The following is a 15,601-nucleotide window of genomic DNA, read 5'->3' on the forward strand; positions in this document are numbered from 1 at the left end:
TCTCTTAAGAACAAGTGGAACTGCCAAGTCATTGAGGGGAGGGTGTTTAGTTTTATAGGAAACTGCCAGACCATTCCCCAAAGTGCTTAAAGCATTTCGCACTCCCAGCGATAAGCTCTGAACCCAGGTTGCTCCATACCCTCAGCGACACCAATCTTCTAAATTTTAGCCCTTCAGGTGAACAGTGGGTGAGGTTGTACGTTTTTTCCTTTTTCTGGTAAAATGTACGTAACACGAAACTCAGTGTGTTCGCCATTCAGGGTACAATTTGTGGTGTTACGTACACTCACAAGGTCAGACAACCATCTCCACCATCCATTTCCAGAACTTTCTTTCTCAATTTTTTAATTGTACTTTTCTCATTCCCACTGAATCCCCTTATACATCCCTCTTTTCTGCAACCCATCTCCAGAACTTCCTCAGCTTCCCAAACAGACACTCTATCCTGGTAAATACCTTCCCCAGCCCCTCCTCTGTCCCCTGGCCCCCGCCCGTCTTCTGCCTTTATGGGTCTGACTCCTCCAGGGACCTTCTCATGAGTGGAACACACAGTGTTTGCCCTTATGTCACTGAGCATGATGTCCGCAAGGCTCAGCCACACTGTGATGGTCCATTCACGTGCCCAGACACCTGGGCTGTGTCCACCTTGGCTGCTGTGAACCAGGGGTCCAAACACCTGAGTCCCTGCTTTCAGTGACTTCGTGAGAACACACCCAGAAGTGGGACATGCCGGGTTGTGTGGTAATTTTGTTTAGGGTTTGAAGTGCCTTCTAATCTTACACTCTTTCTGATACACAGGAGACAATCTTTACGTGGTTGACTTTATAAATGTTTTATACAGAGAAAGTTCTTCTCTACTTAGGTGGTCGAAAGCAGCCAGTTGAAGGCTTATTATTAAAAATGTACCTCTCCGTGGCATGGTGTAAGTTGAGCTACCACTCATGGACTTCCCCGGAGCCTGGTGCTGGGGGTGGTCCCTGGGTGACTGGTGAGTAGGGGTAAGATGAAGATCTTCCCAGCTTCAAGCTCTTCAAAGATGGAGGCCCTTCCCAAGGGGCCATGCCAGACACTCCCAATCCGTGGAGCACACAGCTCCAGCCATGCAAATAGCTTCTCCCCCTAAATTTTCTAGCTGCAAATCGCAAAGCGCATCCAAGCTGAGTGCCATTTGTGAGTGTTGCTGCCCCAAGTGGGTTCCACTCATGCTATCTCTTGCTGGGGGCAGGTGAGAGGGGCGGGAATAATGTGGGGCAACCCCCACCCAACCGGCAGTGCCCAGGGAGAGAGAAGGGCCCAGAGCTGAAGACAAGGAGCCGTGAGCCTTTTTATTGTGGATTAATTCACTTTGTATTGACAATTCCACACAATATTAAAACACTGTGAGAAAGTGGGTGTGGCACACCTGGAATTTTTTTTTAAAATCAGAAATAAAAACCACTAGACATCCAAAGGCAGGTGGGCTAGAACCTGCCAGAACCATAGACTGCTTCTGCAAACCAGGAACAAATCTCGTAACATTTGGCAATGGGTTCCGTGGACAGAGGAGGAGGAGGGCAGCATGTCCGACGTATGGCTTGTTTTCAGGGGACCCCGTGGCAGGCTGGCTCTTTTTAAGTGCTCCTGAAGGATGAGTGACTTTTGGTGGCCTCACTTCAGCCACCAAAGTACCCCTGGTCATTCATGCTTGGGGCGAGAATCTGCAGAACGGGGGCCTTGTCCTGCTCCGGCAGGGCTGGGGCTCTTCCCCTGGTGGACGAGCTGCCTGGAGGCCCACAGCCGCCCTGGACCAGAGGCAGGGACACTAAAGCCAGCCAGACAGCACCTTCCTCCTAGCCCAGTAGGTCTACCTTCCCCGGGGCTGGAGGTCACAACCGAGCCACTTCATTCCTGGTCTGGGAGTCACCATTGGGAGGATGGGGCAGGGACACATGTTCTAACTCTTCCCTGGAGTGGGGGCCAGACAGGCCAGCCTGCCAGAAACGCTGCCCCGGAATGCAGAACACAGGGAGACGTCGCACTTCACGCCCACCTTCTGTGTACATGTCCTTCATCTTTTCTGCCACGACACAGTTAGAGATGCTGGTCTCCTCAAGGCCTATGCTGCCACCACCACGGGTCCCTGATGCACGGGGCAATTCTAGTCCCCAAACCCTTAAAAATCACATTTTCAGGGTGGATACTCGTGCCAGGAACGCACAAGCAGCACATGTTTTAAGTGCACTGATGCTGTAGGTCTACACTATGCACAGTGAGTTTTACTGTAAATAGGGGGAAAAAAAGGCGTTTTCTCACTTGCCCCTCCTCGGCTGGAAAGAAAACCGCAGAGGGGGTTCTGCCGATCACCACATCCCTGGGGTCTGAGGCTGTGGGCACCTAGAGTGGGCAGCTGAGCAGGTGCAGCAATAAGGTGGGAAACCCACTGTCCTCACCATTGCTCAGGGCCTCTGTTTACCTGGACCACTCAGTCCCTGGGTTTTCTGACCCAGAAGCCTCCCCAGGCCCAGGATGGAGCTTGTTACGGAGCTGGGGGTGGGGGGGAACATGTTGGCAGGCTGAGCCCATAGCAGGTCACAGAGCTGGTGAAGTGGGGTTCAGTCCCACCTCCCTCAGCCAGGGGTCCTCGACTGTCTCCCTGCTGGCTTCTCCAGTCCCATTTGAGTGGGGGACACAAGGTGGGGCTGGGCTTGGAATGGCTGGCAGGGTGGGGGGTTTCGGAGACAGAGGTGAGGTCTGGGAGCCTGGGGTGCTCCTGGTGCTGAGAGCAGGACCCCCCGCCTTGTTTGGGGACCCGTGGCTGGTCAGTGGGGGTCACAGGAGAGGACCTGATGCAGGCTCAGAGGGTTACGGCTTCCGCCACAGAGGCTTGTCCTGCTACCCACTCCTTGCCCTTTTGGGGTGAACTCCCACCAGGCCCTAGAAGAGGGTTTGTCCCATCCTGCTGGGGACAGTGAGAGAGGCTCAGGGTGGTGCGGGCTCCCTGCCCAGTGAAAGGCGGGTGCAGCCTGGGAGCCTCCATGGCTTTCCCTGACCAACAGCAGGTCTGGAGGTGCCGGGCTCCCCAGAGCCCCTGGTGCTCCCAGACCAGCTGGGGAGAGCTGGGTGCTGGGGAGAAAGACTCAGCCTGCTAGCCTATACTCTGTGGGAGCTGGATGGAGGGTCATGCACTGGAGCCTTCTTAACTCTGGCAAGATTTAAGCCTTGACCCTGGCTGTGAGGTGAGGGCCCCAGCCTGGCAGCTGTCCAGGACTCCACTGGCGTGGGCCTCGGGCTCTGACGTCCACTGAGGCCACAGGAGCAGAGCTCGGCTCGTTTCTTCCCACAGTTTGCCTGCTGCTCCAGGACTGGACAGGTGGGACCCGAGTTCAGGGCCGTGTGGCGTCCTGGTAGCCTCGGGTGGCACTGGCAGAGGGGAGGGAAGTTCGTTTGGCCCTATGCTCTTGTTCCTTTAACTGTCCATGTTGTAACAAAGGAAAAAATAATTTTAAAAAAAGGCCTCCTGCGCCGAACCCCTGACCCCCCGACGTATCGAGTTCCCAAGGCTGTTGGGAAGAGTGATGGACTGGACCAACAGGCCTCAGGCTTCCTCCAGCCACAGCGCGGGGTTGAAGGGGCACAAAAGCGGAGAGAGAGCCTCTGAGGCCTTGCGGATGCTGCGGCCATCAGATGCCTTTTCACACTGCATCAGGTGGCCCTGCCGCCAGGGTGCAGCTCTGCGTGGACAGTGGCCATCGGGATAAATGCAAGTGGAGAAAAACCAAACCAAACCAAACCCCCAGAGAGACGGGTTTGATAAGAGTATGGCCACAGCCCCTCAATGCCCACGTCAAGGTCATGTGCTGGAAAGGAAGTAAAACCCAGGGGCTATTCCAGGGGCCGGGGCGAGTTGCAGTGAATCTGTTTCTGGGATGAGTGGGATCCCTGGGAAAGGGCAGGGCCGCACATGGCAGTGCAGCGGCACATGCTGCACAAACGCCGTACAGTAGGGTGACACTGGGTGACACGGGTGCGTTTCCTGCGCGGAGCCCCCTCCCGGCCCTGGAACTTCACCTGCGCACCATCGCACAGCACAGCCCGGCCACGCGCCCAGCCATCGGAATCTGATTTTAGCGGTACGGGATAACAATTATTTAAATGAAAATATTTTCCCCAAAAAGCTCATTATGAACCCCTACCCCCAAATTTTACTTTACTTTTAAAAAAGCTCTGGAGCAGAAGTCTTTTTCACAAGTGGCCAGCTGCGCAAGAACAGCTGGCCGGCCAGGTCGCCCAGGTCGTCTGGGGCCGGCGGCCAGCGCCCCCTGCCCTCCCTTCTCCCGACCGTCTCTGGACCTCAGCTCAAATGGCAAGTGACGGTTTGAAAGATGGTGGCCACACAGTCTGGGTGTCTCAGCTCTTCCTAGATGGACGTGGCTGTGCCGCCGGCATCGGTCTTTCGGCCCGGCCCTGAGGGCTGCGCTATTTGGTCTGAACGCCCGCCCATTATTGCCCAGTGGGTATATTTTACACCATCTGGGCACTGGCAATGTTTTACATTTCTTTTGGCATTAGAAGTTTCAGGGACCCGAAATACTTTGCTTCAACTATGCACTGAATGATGCCCTGACAGAGCGAGAGAAAGGAAGAGGGAGGGGGAGAGAGAGAACACAGGAAAACCACGCTATAGAATGACACAAGGCTTCTTGTCCTTGAAGGGGTTCTCAGAGGCCGGGACACCGACCAGCAGCGGGTCATTCCGGGCGTGCTGCTCACAGTAACTCATCAGTTCCGATGAGGCTTTGGAGACCTGAGTGTCAAGGATGAGAGAGAAAAGGTAAGAAGAGGCTGACAGGTGCGTGTTCACAGGGGCACATCCATAACAGCCAGAGGCGAGTGCTCCACCGTGTCTGTCAGACAGTGAGACGAACACAGTGTGATCCCATCCACACGCGGGAGCATCACTCAGCCAGGACAAGGAGCGACGCACCGACAGCCGACGCTGGCCAGTGTGGAGGGACCTGGAACACGCGACGCTCAGTGAGAGATGCCAGACACACAGGCCGCACTGGGTGTGATTCCATTTGTGTGGCACGTCCAGAAAGGGCAGATCCACAGGGACAAAAGAGTGGATTCGTGGTTGCCGGGGGCTGGGAGCCGTCGGGGGTTAAGGACCGATCGGCGAAAATCCCCACCGATCTTTAACCCCCGACGGCTCCCAGCCCCTGGCAGCCATGGTTTCTTTCTTGTGGCGATGAAATGATTTGGAATTGGATAGAGGCGATGATTGCAGATCCTGAAGATACCAAATATCACTAATGATAAATTTTGTTTTCTGTATTTTACCACCATTTTTAAAAGATGAAGAAAAGGACTGAGCCTCCTCCAGCGGGAGATGCCCAGAGTCGGGGTGAGATGCGGCCTCCTGGGGGCTCAGCCTGACGCTCCGTCCCTCCCGGGAAAGGGCCGAGCAGGAGGGACCCTGACTGGACGTTGGCGTGACGAGGGGCACTGGACAAGCCTGTCTTTCCTCTCTGTGCAGTCTGGACCCAGCGAGGGCACTGGCCCTTAGGACGCCCTGCGTCAGAGTCCCAGAGAGAGGAGGGAGGACGTGGGAGAAGGAAAGGTGACACAGGGACAACGTGGCGTTTGGCATCTGGGGAGCCAAGGGTCACCACAAAGGGTGCCCCTGGGCCACAAGCCCCATTCCTCCTGGCCATGCACTTGGGGGCACTGCAGTGGCTGCTGTCCCACTCTGCTCGCCCCTGGGGGCTGGGCTGCAGGTATACTTGGCAGGGGCAAGCAGGTCATGTCGGTGGGCCCAGGATCCCATCCCTGGGACAGAAACTGTCCAGGGCTCCCTTTCTCAGCCCCTGCGTCCTGCCCTGTGAGGCTGGAGGGCGGCGAGAGCTGCGTGGGGCTGCTGGCGGTCGGAGGAGGAGGGGCGAGAGACACCGTGCTCTGTGACGCCTCGGCAGTGTCTGCAACGCTGCACGCCAGAACACCAAGGACACCCCAATCCTGCCCTGTGTCGGGGGACGCTCCTGCCCTCAGACAGCGACAATTGCCACTGTCGCGAGCATGCCAGCCGCTGGTGGGATCGCTGCCTTTGATGAGCAGATGGAGCTTGGTTTCTAGAGTCCTATTTGGAAAGTACTCCTCCCAGATGACAAAAATAGTCACCGGGCCCTGAAATAGCCGATGCTGTGGCTCCAGCTTGTGCCCCCCACCCCGGCCCATCCCTGGCGTTGACAGGAAGGCTCTGCCCACAGTGCCAAGGCCACGGCACTGCCACACATCCAGGCCGTGGGGCACCTCTCATCTGCCAGGCCACGGCCGGGTGAGCCTTTCAGGCAGGCTGATGCTCTGTGGCTCTGATCGCCGCTTTGCGGGGACGCAAAACCTCAGGCGGGACTGCAGGGAGAGTGGGTCACGTCCTGACTCCCCTCCGAGGCCGGGGCTGCTCCGAACATCAAACGGGTGGGATGAATCACGGCTCCGCCAGGGCTGGGAGCTGGCACCGCTCACAAAGTAAAACCACTTCAACCGGGCCCTTCTCTTTCTTCAGCCTGAAGGAATGCTTTGAATGTGCAGAGTTCTGGAACATTCAGCCACCTCCTGGGAGGCACTGCCCCCCCCCCCCCAGCAGCCCTCCCCAACCCTCACTGGCTGGTGGAGGCCCAGGGGTCTAGCAAAACCATCTCCCTCTCTCCCACTGCCTGGCCACCAGTGTGAGTCTACCTGGGCCTGGCCAGGCCACCCTGCCCTAATGAGTCCCTGGGACCATCAGTGCCTGGGCCGTGACAGGTGCTCAGGAAGGCGAGTCTGGGCAAATGCACAGCCGACAGCCAGTCCTGTGTTTCTGCCTGGCTAGGCCGGCGCCCAGACACTTCATATGAAGCTGCTCTCCACGCCTCCAGGAAGATACTGTCTAGATAGTATTAACGATTGCATCGGCCGGCCTTGCCCAGCATGAATTAGCCTCTGTAATGCAGGTGGGCTGCGTCTTATCGGTGGAAGGCCGTAAGAGAACAGACTGAGCTCCCTGCAGAGAAGACAGAATTCTGCCTCCAGGTGGTCTTGGGACTCGAGTTGCAACACTGACTTTTCCCTGGGTCTTTTTCTTTAAACACTTTATTTATTTTTAGAGAGAGGGGAAGGGAGGGAGAAAGAGAGGGAGAGAAACATCAATGTGTGGTTGCATCTCACACCTCCCTCCCCTACTACTACTAGAGACCTGGCTCGAAATCCAGGTGTGTGCCCTGACTGGGAATCGAACTGGCAACCCTTTCGTTTGCAGGCTGGCACTCAATCCACTGAGCCGCGCCAGCCAGAGCTCCCTGGATCTTCCTTCAGCCTGCTGGCCTGCCCTGCAGACTTCAGACTTGCCAGCCCCCATAACGGCATGAGCCAATTCCTTAAAATACATTGCTCCCTCTTGCTCTCACTGTCTGTGTACGCACAGTCTGCTAGTTCTGTTTCTCTGGAGAGCCCTGACCGACCCAGTGGGGAGCTGGAGCAGATATAATCTAGAAGCCTAACGCACCGGAGCCTTCTCGTTGGAGCTGCCCTGGTCCTCATGGGGCTGTCTGCAAGCCCAGGTCTGGGGCAGAAAACAACCTCTGGGGTACCTCACCATCCTTTGGAAAGTGGACATGGGCTTGGTGAGAAGGTGCCTTTGAAAGTGTCAGGCACCTTTCTCATACAAGCAGCTGTGACCAGCCACGGGTCCATGAGCTTGGAAAGGAGGAAACATGTGCCCTGGATGTTGTCCTGATGTCCCTTCCCAGACTTAAAACTCATCAACATAAAAACAACGTGCCCACCTGCACCCCAGAACAGCACTCGGCCATGAAAAGGAGCAAGACACTGACACTCAGCACGACGTGGGTGGACCCTGAAACCAGGACACCCAGGGAGAGGAGCCAGACACAAAGGCCACACAGTGTGTGATCCCGTATGTGGGACACGTCCAGAGCAGGCAGATCCAGAGACAGGAAGTGGGTCAGTGGTTGTCAGGGGCTGGGGGGAGTTGGGGGGCTGCTAAGGGGGACGGGTGTCCTTCTGGGGTGATGGAGTGCCCCGGACCAGACGGGGGCCGCGGCTGCACAGCACTGAGTGCACCAAACGCCACTGAGCTGTGTGCTTCCAAATCAACGGTTCACTGGATGTTATCCAAATGATTATTTTTTAAAAATCTCTGCAGAGCTGATGGCACAATGATGCACTTTTATTTTGCTTTGCGTGTTCCTGGCCCCTGATGGGTTAAGTGTCTGTGAACAGAAACTGCTTGTCCTTTTTCTTTTTTTAGCATAAAAAGCAAACATACTTATTTAAAAAAAAAACAACAAACAAACCCACAGCGCAGAGATGAAGAAAGCAGGCGGTGAGAGGCTGTGTTTCTACCCCCCCTGGACCAGGTCTCTGCCCTCTGCATGGGTTGTAATGAGGGGGATGCAGGGACGGCAGAGAGAGGGCCTGCCTCTCGCTGGTCCTTCGGTGGCGCGAGATGGCTTTCACTGGGGCTTCCAGGGCGGGATCCCCAGGGCCGGGGCGAGGTCAGTAGTTATATATCGCTCTGGTACATGGGATCACCACAACCCAAGGAGTCGCTCTACATCAGCCCTGTCTTTCTGCTGAGAAAACTGAGGCTTAGAAAGGGTAAGTGGGTGGCCTGAGGTTGCACAGCGAGAGGCACAGCTGCAGTGTCAGCCCGTCCTGCCCAGCGGGGAGCCGCTTCCTTTTCCTCTGCTGCCCTGCTCACCTTGATTCGCTGGATCCCGGCTTCGATGCGGAGCTGCTCCACCAGTTTCCGGGCCTGGGCGATGTTGTTAGTGGCTGACATTGTCTGCCATCAGCTCTGGGCCCTGTCGTCCAGAGAGCTGTGGGAGAAGCAGACAGCATGAGCCGGCCTGGGAGGCCCAGGACTGCATGCAGCCCAGGGCGCAGAGGCGGGACGTCCCCCCACCCCACTTCTGGGAGCCCTCTGGCCATCACCCCACCACCCTGGAGCCATGCGCCAGAGACTGGCCATGCTGTGTGTCCTCAGGTCAGAGGTGGGAGGCCTGGCTGAGGACCCCTCTTCTCCCACAGTTCCCTCCTATGGCCAGGCGCTGGCTGTGACCACCAAGGGTCCCCAGGAGAGTTCATGAAACCACAGCACTGGCTCCTGGTTGGCTCCAGATGAGGGACTTGCCAGGGAAAAAGTCAGTTTTCTCTGTCCCCTGCCCCAGGGCCTCTGGAAGTGGCGCTGGGTCACTCTCTGGGGTGGGGCCATCCTGGGCCTTGTAGAGCATTTAGTGGCACCCCGGCACCCTCTCGTGACACCAGAAACACCCCCAGTTACAATGAGTGCATTTGTCACCAGACACAGCTCGATATCCCCTGAGGGGCAGGCAGATCACCCCCAGTGGAGACTCCCTGGGTCTGTCCGAGGCAGCTCACCGGGGCACACCACACATTGTGGACCCGGGGTCTGTCACCCACTCTCTGGGGGGCTGGAGCTATTTCACTCCTTCCTTTATTCACTCAAACGCTCAACGTCTCACAGAGAAGGTCTTGCCATAAGCCACGCAGAGCTCTGAGAATCGAGCTAATGACGGTCGTGTGGTATGTGGGTGCCGGTTCAGACTTCCACGCTTTCTTCTGGTCCACTCCGCATGTGAAGCCCAGCTGTGTCTGGAACCAGCTAGCAAGTGACCTGGGCCTTCACACCCAGCTGCCGGGGTCAGGGCAGGAGCGAGAAGTGCTGGCTCCTTCCTGCCGCAGAGTGGCTTTGGGGCAGGTTGGAGGGGGAGTGGTCGCAGGGAAGGGATTTACGTCAGAAGCTCCAGGGCAGGGCTTGCTAGAGACTAGTTGCTGGGGGTGGGGGCTGGTGGGGAGCTGGGGGACAAGGGCGACAGGACGGTCCTGCAGGGCTGGAAATGGGCCTGTCTTGACTGGCAGAGGGTCCGTGTGCCTGCCCCGGCGGTAAGCTTGTGTAGGACTTAATGCACACACGCAGACCTGCAGGAATCTGAACGAGGCTGGCCGGCTGTGTCACGCCAACATCCGGCTGCGCTGCTGACCAGGATCTTGGACAAAACACTGCCGTCGGGAAAAACAGAGTGAAGGACACGAGGAATCTCTCTCTGTGATTTAGTACAACTGCATGTGAATCTACAGTGATCTCTGTCAGAAGTTGTAATAAAAAAAACCCTTTCATACGCCTGCTCCTGGAGCCCAGCAGACGCCCTGCCCCCTCCTGGGTCAGAAGAGGCCCGGCGTCTGCCCTGGGCGCGCAGGGCCCACGTGCGGGCTCCAGAGCTCTGATTCAGCAGATAGCTTCAAAGTGGCCACAAAACATCCAACTCAGGGAAAACCGCCCTGGTTCAGCTCAAAAATACCTAAATTACTCAGTGCTAAAAATAGACGGGCACAGAGAACAAACGGTGGCCCCGGCCGTGTTTTCTCTGGGAGGCTGAGAGTCCTGTTCAGCGTCCAGTGTGCCCTCCAGGACCCCCAGCCACCGTGTGCAGCCACCCCAGCTGTGTTTCCCCCGAGCACGCAGCTGCAAGGGGCTCCCTCTGTGCTGGTGACGATCTAGCCCAGAGACCAGACGGGGAGGTGTGTGTGTGAGCATGTGTGTGTACGTGTGTGTTATGTGCTTCTGCTGGAGTGTGTGTCCATGTATATACAGGTGTGTGAGTGTGCACATCTGTGTACATGCATGATTACTTATATATTTATATGTGTATGTCACTGTGTCTATGCATGTGATATGTGTGAGCATGTGTGTATACGTGTGTGAGGGCCAACACGACAAGATCCTGACACTGGCTGTGTCACCACAGCTCATGTAGCAGACTCAAGTCCTTGTCCCAGACGTTGTCACAGCCAGCACTGACTCATGGACCAGCCATGCCCTCCGGGATGAGACCAGGGCCGGCAGAGCAGGCAGCAGGCTGAGTCGGCCTGGGGAACACTTCTCGTCAGCTGCCCTCCACAGGAGGCACATGACGAGGCAGACACCTGGCTTGGCTCAGCAGGGCCCGCAAAGGCCCAGAAGCCGGTAGGGCCTTGGGAAGCTGGGGGCAGAGTGGAGGTGGGGCAGAGCAGGCTGCTCCAGCAGGGAGGGGCGACGTGGTCAGGGTTGCTGGCAGAGGTCACGTTCTTGACTCTGCAGAGAGGCTGGTTCAGGCCTGGTGAGCTTGAGGACAAGACTTGGGGTGAGGTTAGCCTAAAAATAGAACCTTGACAGACACCACCAGGCCCTGGGCTGGCCTCCCAGTGAAGGGCTGGAAGTCACACCAGGTTGAATCTGGCTCCTGCAAGGACGATGAGGCTGCCTGCCTGAACTTCCCGTAAGCATTGCAAAGCTGTGATGAAAGGGAGGCTGGTCACCCCCCAAATACTAGAGAGCTGAGCTAAGACATGAGGCTCCAGGGCACAGAGGATTAAACAAAACTGTGGAGAGAGTCGGCCGTTCTTCAGCGGGAGCGGTGGGGAAGGCAGAACCTGGTTTAGAACAGTTTCTCCCCTGGGCGCTGCTGACATCGGGATGGGCCACTCTCTGTGAGGGGCCATCCCGAGCACTGTGGAGTGTGGAGCAACATCCCTAGCCCCACCCCCTCAATGCCAGTAGCTCCTTCAGCTATGACAAACACAGATGTCCCCAGATACCCTCAGTGTTCCCTGGGGGCTGAATTTAAGGCTTTTATGGAATTCCTTTATCATTAGAAAATCTGCAGCCAAAAGAGGCTTATTTAGGCAAATTTTTTGGAACTGAAATTATTCAGTTTGAACTGAAATAGTCCTGCGTGAATACTGAAAGTTGTTTCAAAAAGGGGTTTAATTGTCTTAATGTCCAAACCCTTTGTGACAAAGTAAGTCAGGGCCAGAGCTTCCCCTGGACTCAACCAACAACGCATGTGAAAGGGACAAGAGCAGAGCAGTGGAAGGTGCAGCTGCCATGGGAAGCAGCAGATCTGAATCTGCCTCGACCCCAAAGCTGTGTGGCTTTAGGAAAGTTACCTCCCCTCTCTGAACTCCACTGCAATGCTCAATGGGACAATGCTCCTTCCCTGCTGGCAAACCAGGTCCCGCCCGCAGCTGTGCAGAGTGGACCTCTTTCAGAGACCTGTGGCAACTGCCAAATAGAAATGCAGCTGCTGCAGGGACAGAACAAAAGACAATGGGACCTGGATGCTGTGTCCAGCGAATGGGGAAGGGCCAGCTTGCGGGAAGCCACTGGGACCACTACTCAAGGGGCTTTGCTTCGCCATGATGACCACTCCCCTCTCCTGCCCAGCGGCTGTGGGGGCCAGGGTGTCATGAAGCGGACCTGGCTCAGGGGAGACCTGGGCAGCGTTTGAAGGTGTCATATTAAAAATAAGAGTGGATGAAGTTCGTGGGAGAGCCGGAAATTGAGAGTCCATTTTCATGTTGTCTGACTTAAAGCGTGGAAATCCCTGCCCCATCTGAGCCATAACATGAGATTAGATTCCCTTCAGCTCTGCTATGAGTTCCGAGAGTCCGTGGTGACAGTCACTCCTGAGTCACTTCCATGTCATTTCTGGATGCCCTTAGATGCGTTTTAGCCTCTGGTGGGCCTGAGCTGCAAAACTGTCCTGGAAGTATTGGGGAGACAGAGGTCCCCTCCCCAGGGCCCCACTCCTCAGGACGGATGCAGACGTGGTCCCTGGAGATGGGGCGCGCAGGGCGTGTCTGGACACCGGGGCCTGGGTCTGCCCCAACTGGGGTCTTAGCTTCTTTGGCCAGAACACACCAGGGCCATTCTAGAAGCTGAGAACTGGTCCCAGTTTGTCATCCTGTGGCTCTACGATCAGGATGATTTACATTCACGGCCTCCTCCTAAGCCATCTGGACTTGAGACAAAATCATTATCTGCAGACTTCAGCTTGCACAACAGTGGTCGGCTAATATGGGCAGGCTCCTGCTGAGGGCACCCAGGTAAGCTGGACAGAACAGAGAAACACCTGCTTAAAGGCACTGGAGGGCTGTTACGATGGCGAAGAATTTCCAGTCGGAGTCTGGGGAGGATGGAGTCCAGAGCCTGGCTTTCGAGGTTACTTTTCGTGAGGGGAGAATTGGCTGAGAGGCGGAGCGATGTCCCTATTAGCCTTGCAAGGCTAGAGGCCTGGAGGCTGAGACCCAGGGTCTTCCAAGGGGAGAGAGCTTGGTCAGGTACCCTCGGTATGAAGGGGGACAACACAGAGTGACAGGCAGAGAACAAGGGCACACAGGGCGCAGGCAGCTCAGTGCTGAACAACCTCAGCACCTGGTGCCAGACCGAGGTGACTGTACGTGGCCAGCAGCCCTAGATGTTGGGCAGAAGTGGACATAGATCCTCTCTGGTGACCAGTGTCATCATCCTAGGCTTTAAACGATTCTACAAATAAGCCTGCAATCACGATGCACAGCACAGGATGAGAAATAACCAGGCGCAGACAAGACCACATGAGCACAGACCAGCAGGGATGGCGGGAACACGGACAGACTGCGGGGTCTCTGCGTGGGAGCTGGCTGAGACATCAAAGTAACTGTTAGTTATGTTCAAAGAGATAAATAGGTGAGACGGGGATTCTGGCAGTGAACCGAAAACCACAGAAGAAGGGACCTGTGGACATGCAGAAAGGGCTGGTGTCTGAACTGTAGGAACACAACGGGGAGGTCCAGTCGGGACGGCGTGCGGGTAACCCTGGTACTTGGAACCTCTCACAACCACATCGAAATGACAACTGAAGGACAGAACCACCACCATTTGGAACCGCCTGAAATCTAGCTGAACAGAAGTCCTGAAACTGAGGATATGAAAAAGCCACATTGAGACTGGCAGAAAATGTAACTGTGAGAAAGGACAAAGCATTTCATTATATTTTATTAAGGATTTTATTTATTTATTTTTAGACAGGGGAGGGGAGGGAGAGAAGGAGAGAAACCTCAATGTGTGGGTGCCTCTTGCACACCCCCCACTGGGGACCTGGCCCTCAACCCAGGCATGTGGCCCGACTGGGAATTGAACTGGAGACTCTTTGGTTCGCAGTCCGACACTCAATCTACTGAGCCACACCAGCCAGGGCAGGGTAAAGGATTTTAGAAGAGTGGGAAATGCTTATCACATGGAAGCAGAGGTCTGTATTCCATTTACGGAATGTGAAAAAATGCAAAATATTTGTAACTTTCTTGTTGAAAAGCTAGATAGCTCTATTGTTATCAGCCAACCCCGGTTCTACCATACTCGAGTCCAGGAAAACTTTTATTACTCAAAGAAGAAGATAAGACAGCGTGGGCGGGCCCAGCAGATGACAACCAGTCACCCGGACTTTCAGGTTCATTAACTGCACAACAAAAAATCAACGGTGCAACAACACATGCTGCTTCAACATTATTAATAAGTTTTAAAGTGAAGAGGAAAGAGAAGAAAAAAAATCTCTGAAATTTCAACTAAAGTATGCTGTGTTTATATCTTTTTGTCTATTTTTATACTTTTTATGTTTGCTTTTGTCCTGAATATACATATATACAGTATGATATATATGTATATATATCCATGGTAAGGCTTTATTTTCGTAATTTAAAAATATTTTATTTATTTATTTTTAGAGAGGGTAAGGGAAGGAGAAAGAGAGGGAGAGAAATATCAATGTGTGGTTGCCTCTCACACGCCCACACTGGGGACCTGGCCTGCAACCCAGGCATATGCCCTACCTGGGAATCAAACCAGCAACCCTTTGGTTTACAGCCCGTGATTAATCCACTGAGCTACACCAGCCAGGGCTATTTTTTAATTTTTTAAAAATATCATATGATTTTATTTATATGTGGAATCTAAAGAACAAAATAAATGAATAAAATTGGAACACACTCATAGATACAGAGAACAGACTGACGGTTGCCAGAGAGGAGGGGAGGTGGGGGACTGAATGGAAAAGGTGAAGGGATTAAGAAATACAAATTGGGCCCTGGCTAGTGTAGCTCAGTGGATTGAGCGCAGGCCTGAGAACCAAGCGACTGCAGTTCGATTCCCAGTCAGGGCACATGCCTGGGTGGCGGGCCAGTTCCCAGCAGGGGACACACGAGAGGCAACCACACACTGATGTTCTCCCCCTCTCCTTCCCTTCCCCTCTGAAGATGAACAGATAAAAATATTTTAAAAAATACAAATTGGAAGTTACAAAATAGTCACAGGGTGTAAAGTATAGCATAGAAAATAAACTCAAGAATATTGTAATAATTATGTACGGTGCCAGGTGGATACTGGAATTATTGGGGGGAATACTTTGTAAAGTATATGATTGTCTAACTACTATGCTTTACACCTGAAACTAATATAAGTAATATTGAATGTAAAGTATAATTGAAAAATAAAATTAAAAAAATTTGTTTCAATGTAGAAACATTTACCTCAAAAAATAAAGCCATAAAAAATAAAGTGAGAACATCAAAATTACAACTAAATTATAGAACAACCATCACTCAGAACCATCAGAAATAAGAGTTGAATGGAACTACAGAATTAAAGCATCACATCCACCCAGACGGGTCCGAGGGGAAGAGACGTGGAACATGCTAGTCCCACACCCACAAGTGGTGGGTGAAAATTCAAGAGGGAGATCTCAGGAGTGAG

General features: G+C 54.3%; 1 protein-coding gene across 3 annotated transcripts in view; it reads right to left on the reverse strand.

Moving 5' to 3' along the window:
* Positions 1 to 1,300: 1,300 nt before the first annotated feature.
* The window catches only part of GNG7 (G protein subunit gamma 7), a 116,971-nt gene continuing 102,670 nt past the window's right edge, over positions 1,301 to 15,601 (reverse strand). For all 3 annotated transcript variants that reach the window (XM_037165184.2, XM_053658345.1, XM_037165186.2), the window contains 2 exons: positions 8,738 to 8,855; positions 1,301 to 4,783 (listed from right to left, as the gene is read on the reverse strand). In XM_037165184.2, the coding sequence (XP_037021079.1) occupies positions 4,658 to 4,783; positions 8,738 to 8,818 (207 nt within the window). In that variant the 5' untranslated portion in view covers positions 8,819 to 8,855 and the 3' untranslated portion in view covers positions 1,301 to 4,657. The remainder of the gene's footprint in view (positions 4,784 to 8,737; positions 8,856 to 15,601) is intronic.

The sequence above is a fragment of the Artibeus jamaicensis genome, unplaced genomic scaffold, assembly GCF_021234435.1.
Source record: "Artibeus jamaicensis isolate MK-2021 breed Jamaican fruit bat unplaced genomic scaffold, CSHL_Jam_final scaffold_537, whole genome shotgun sequence".
Taxonomy (NCBI): Eukaryota; Metazoa; Chordata; class Mammalia; order Chiroptera; family Phyllostomidae; genus Artibeus; species Artibeus jamaicensis.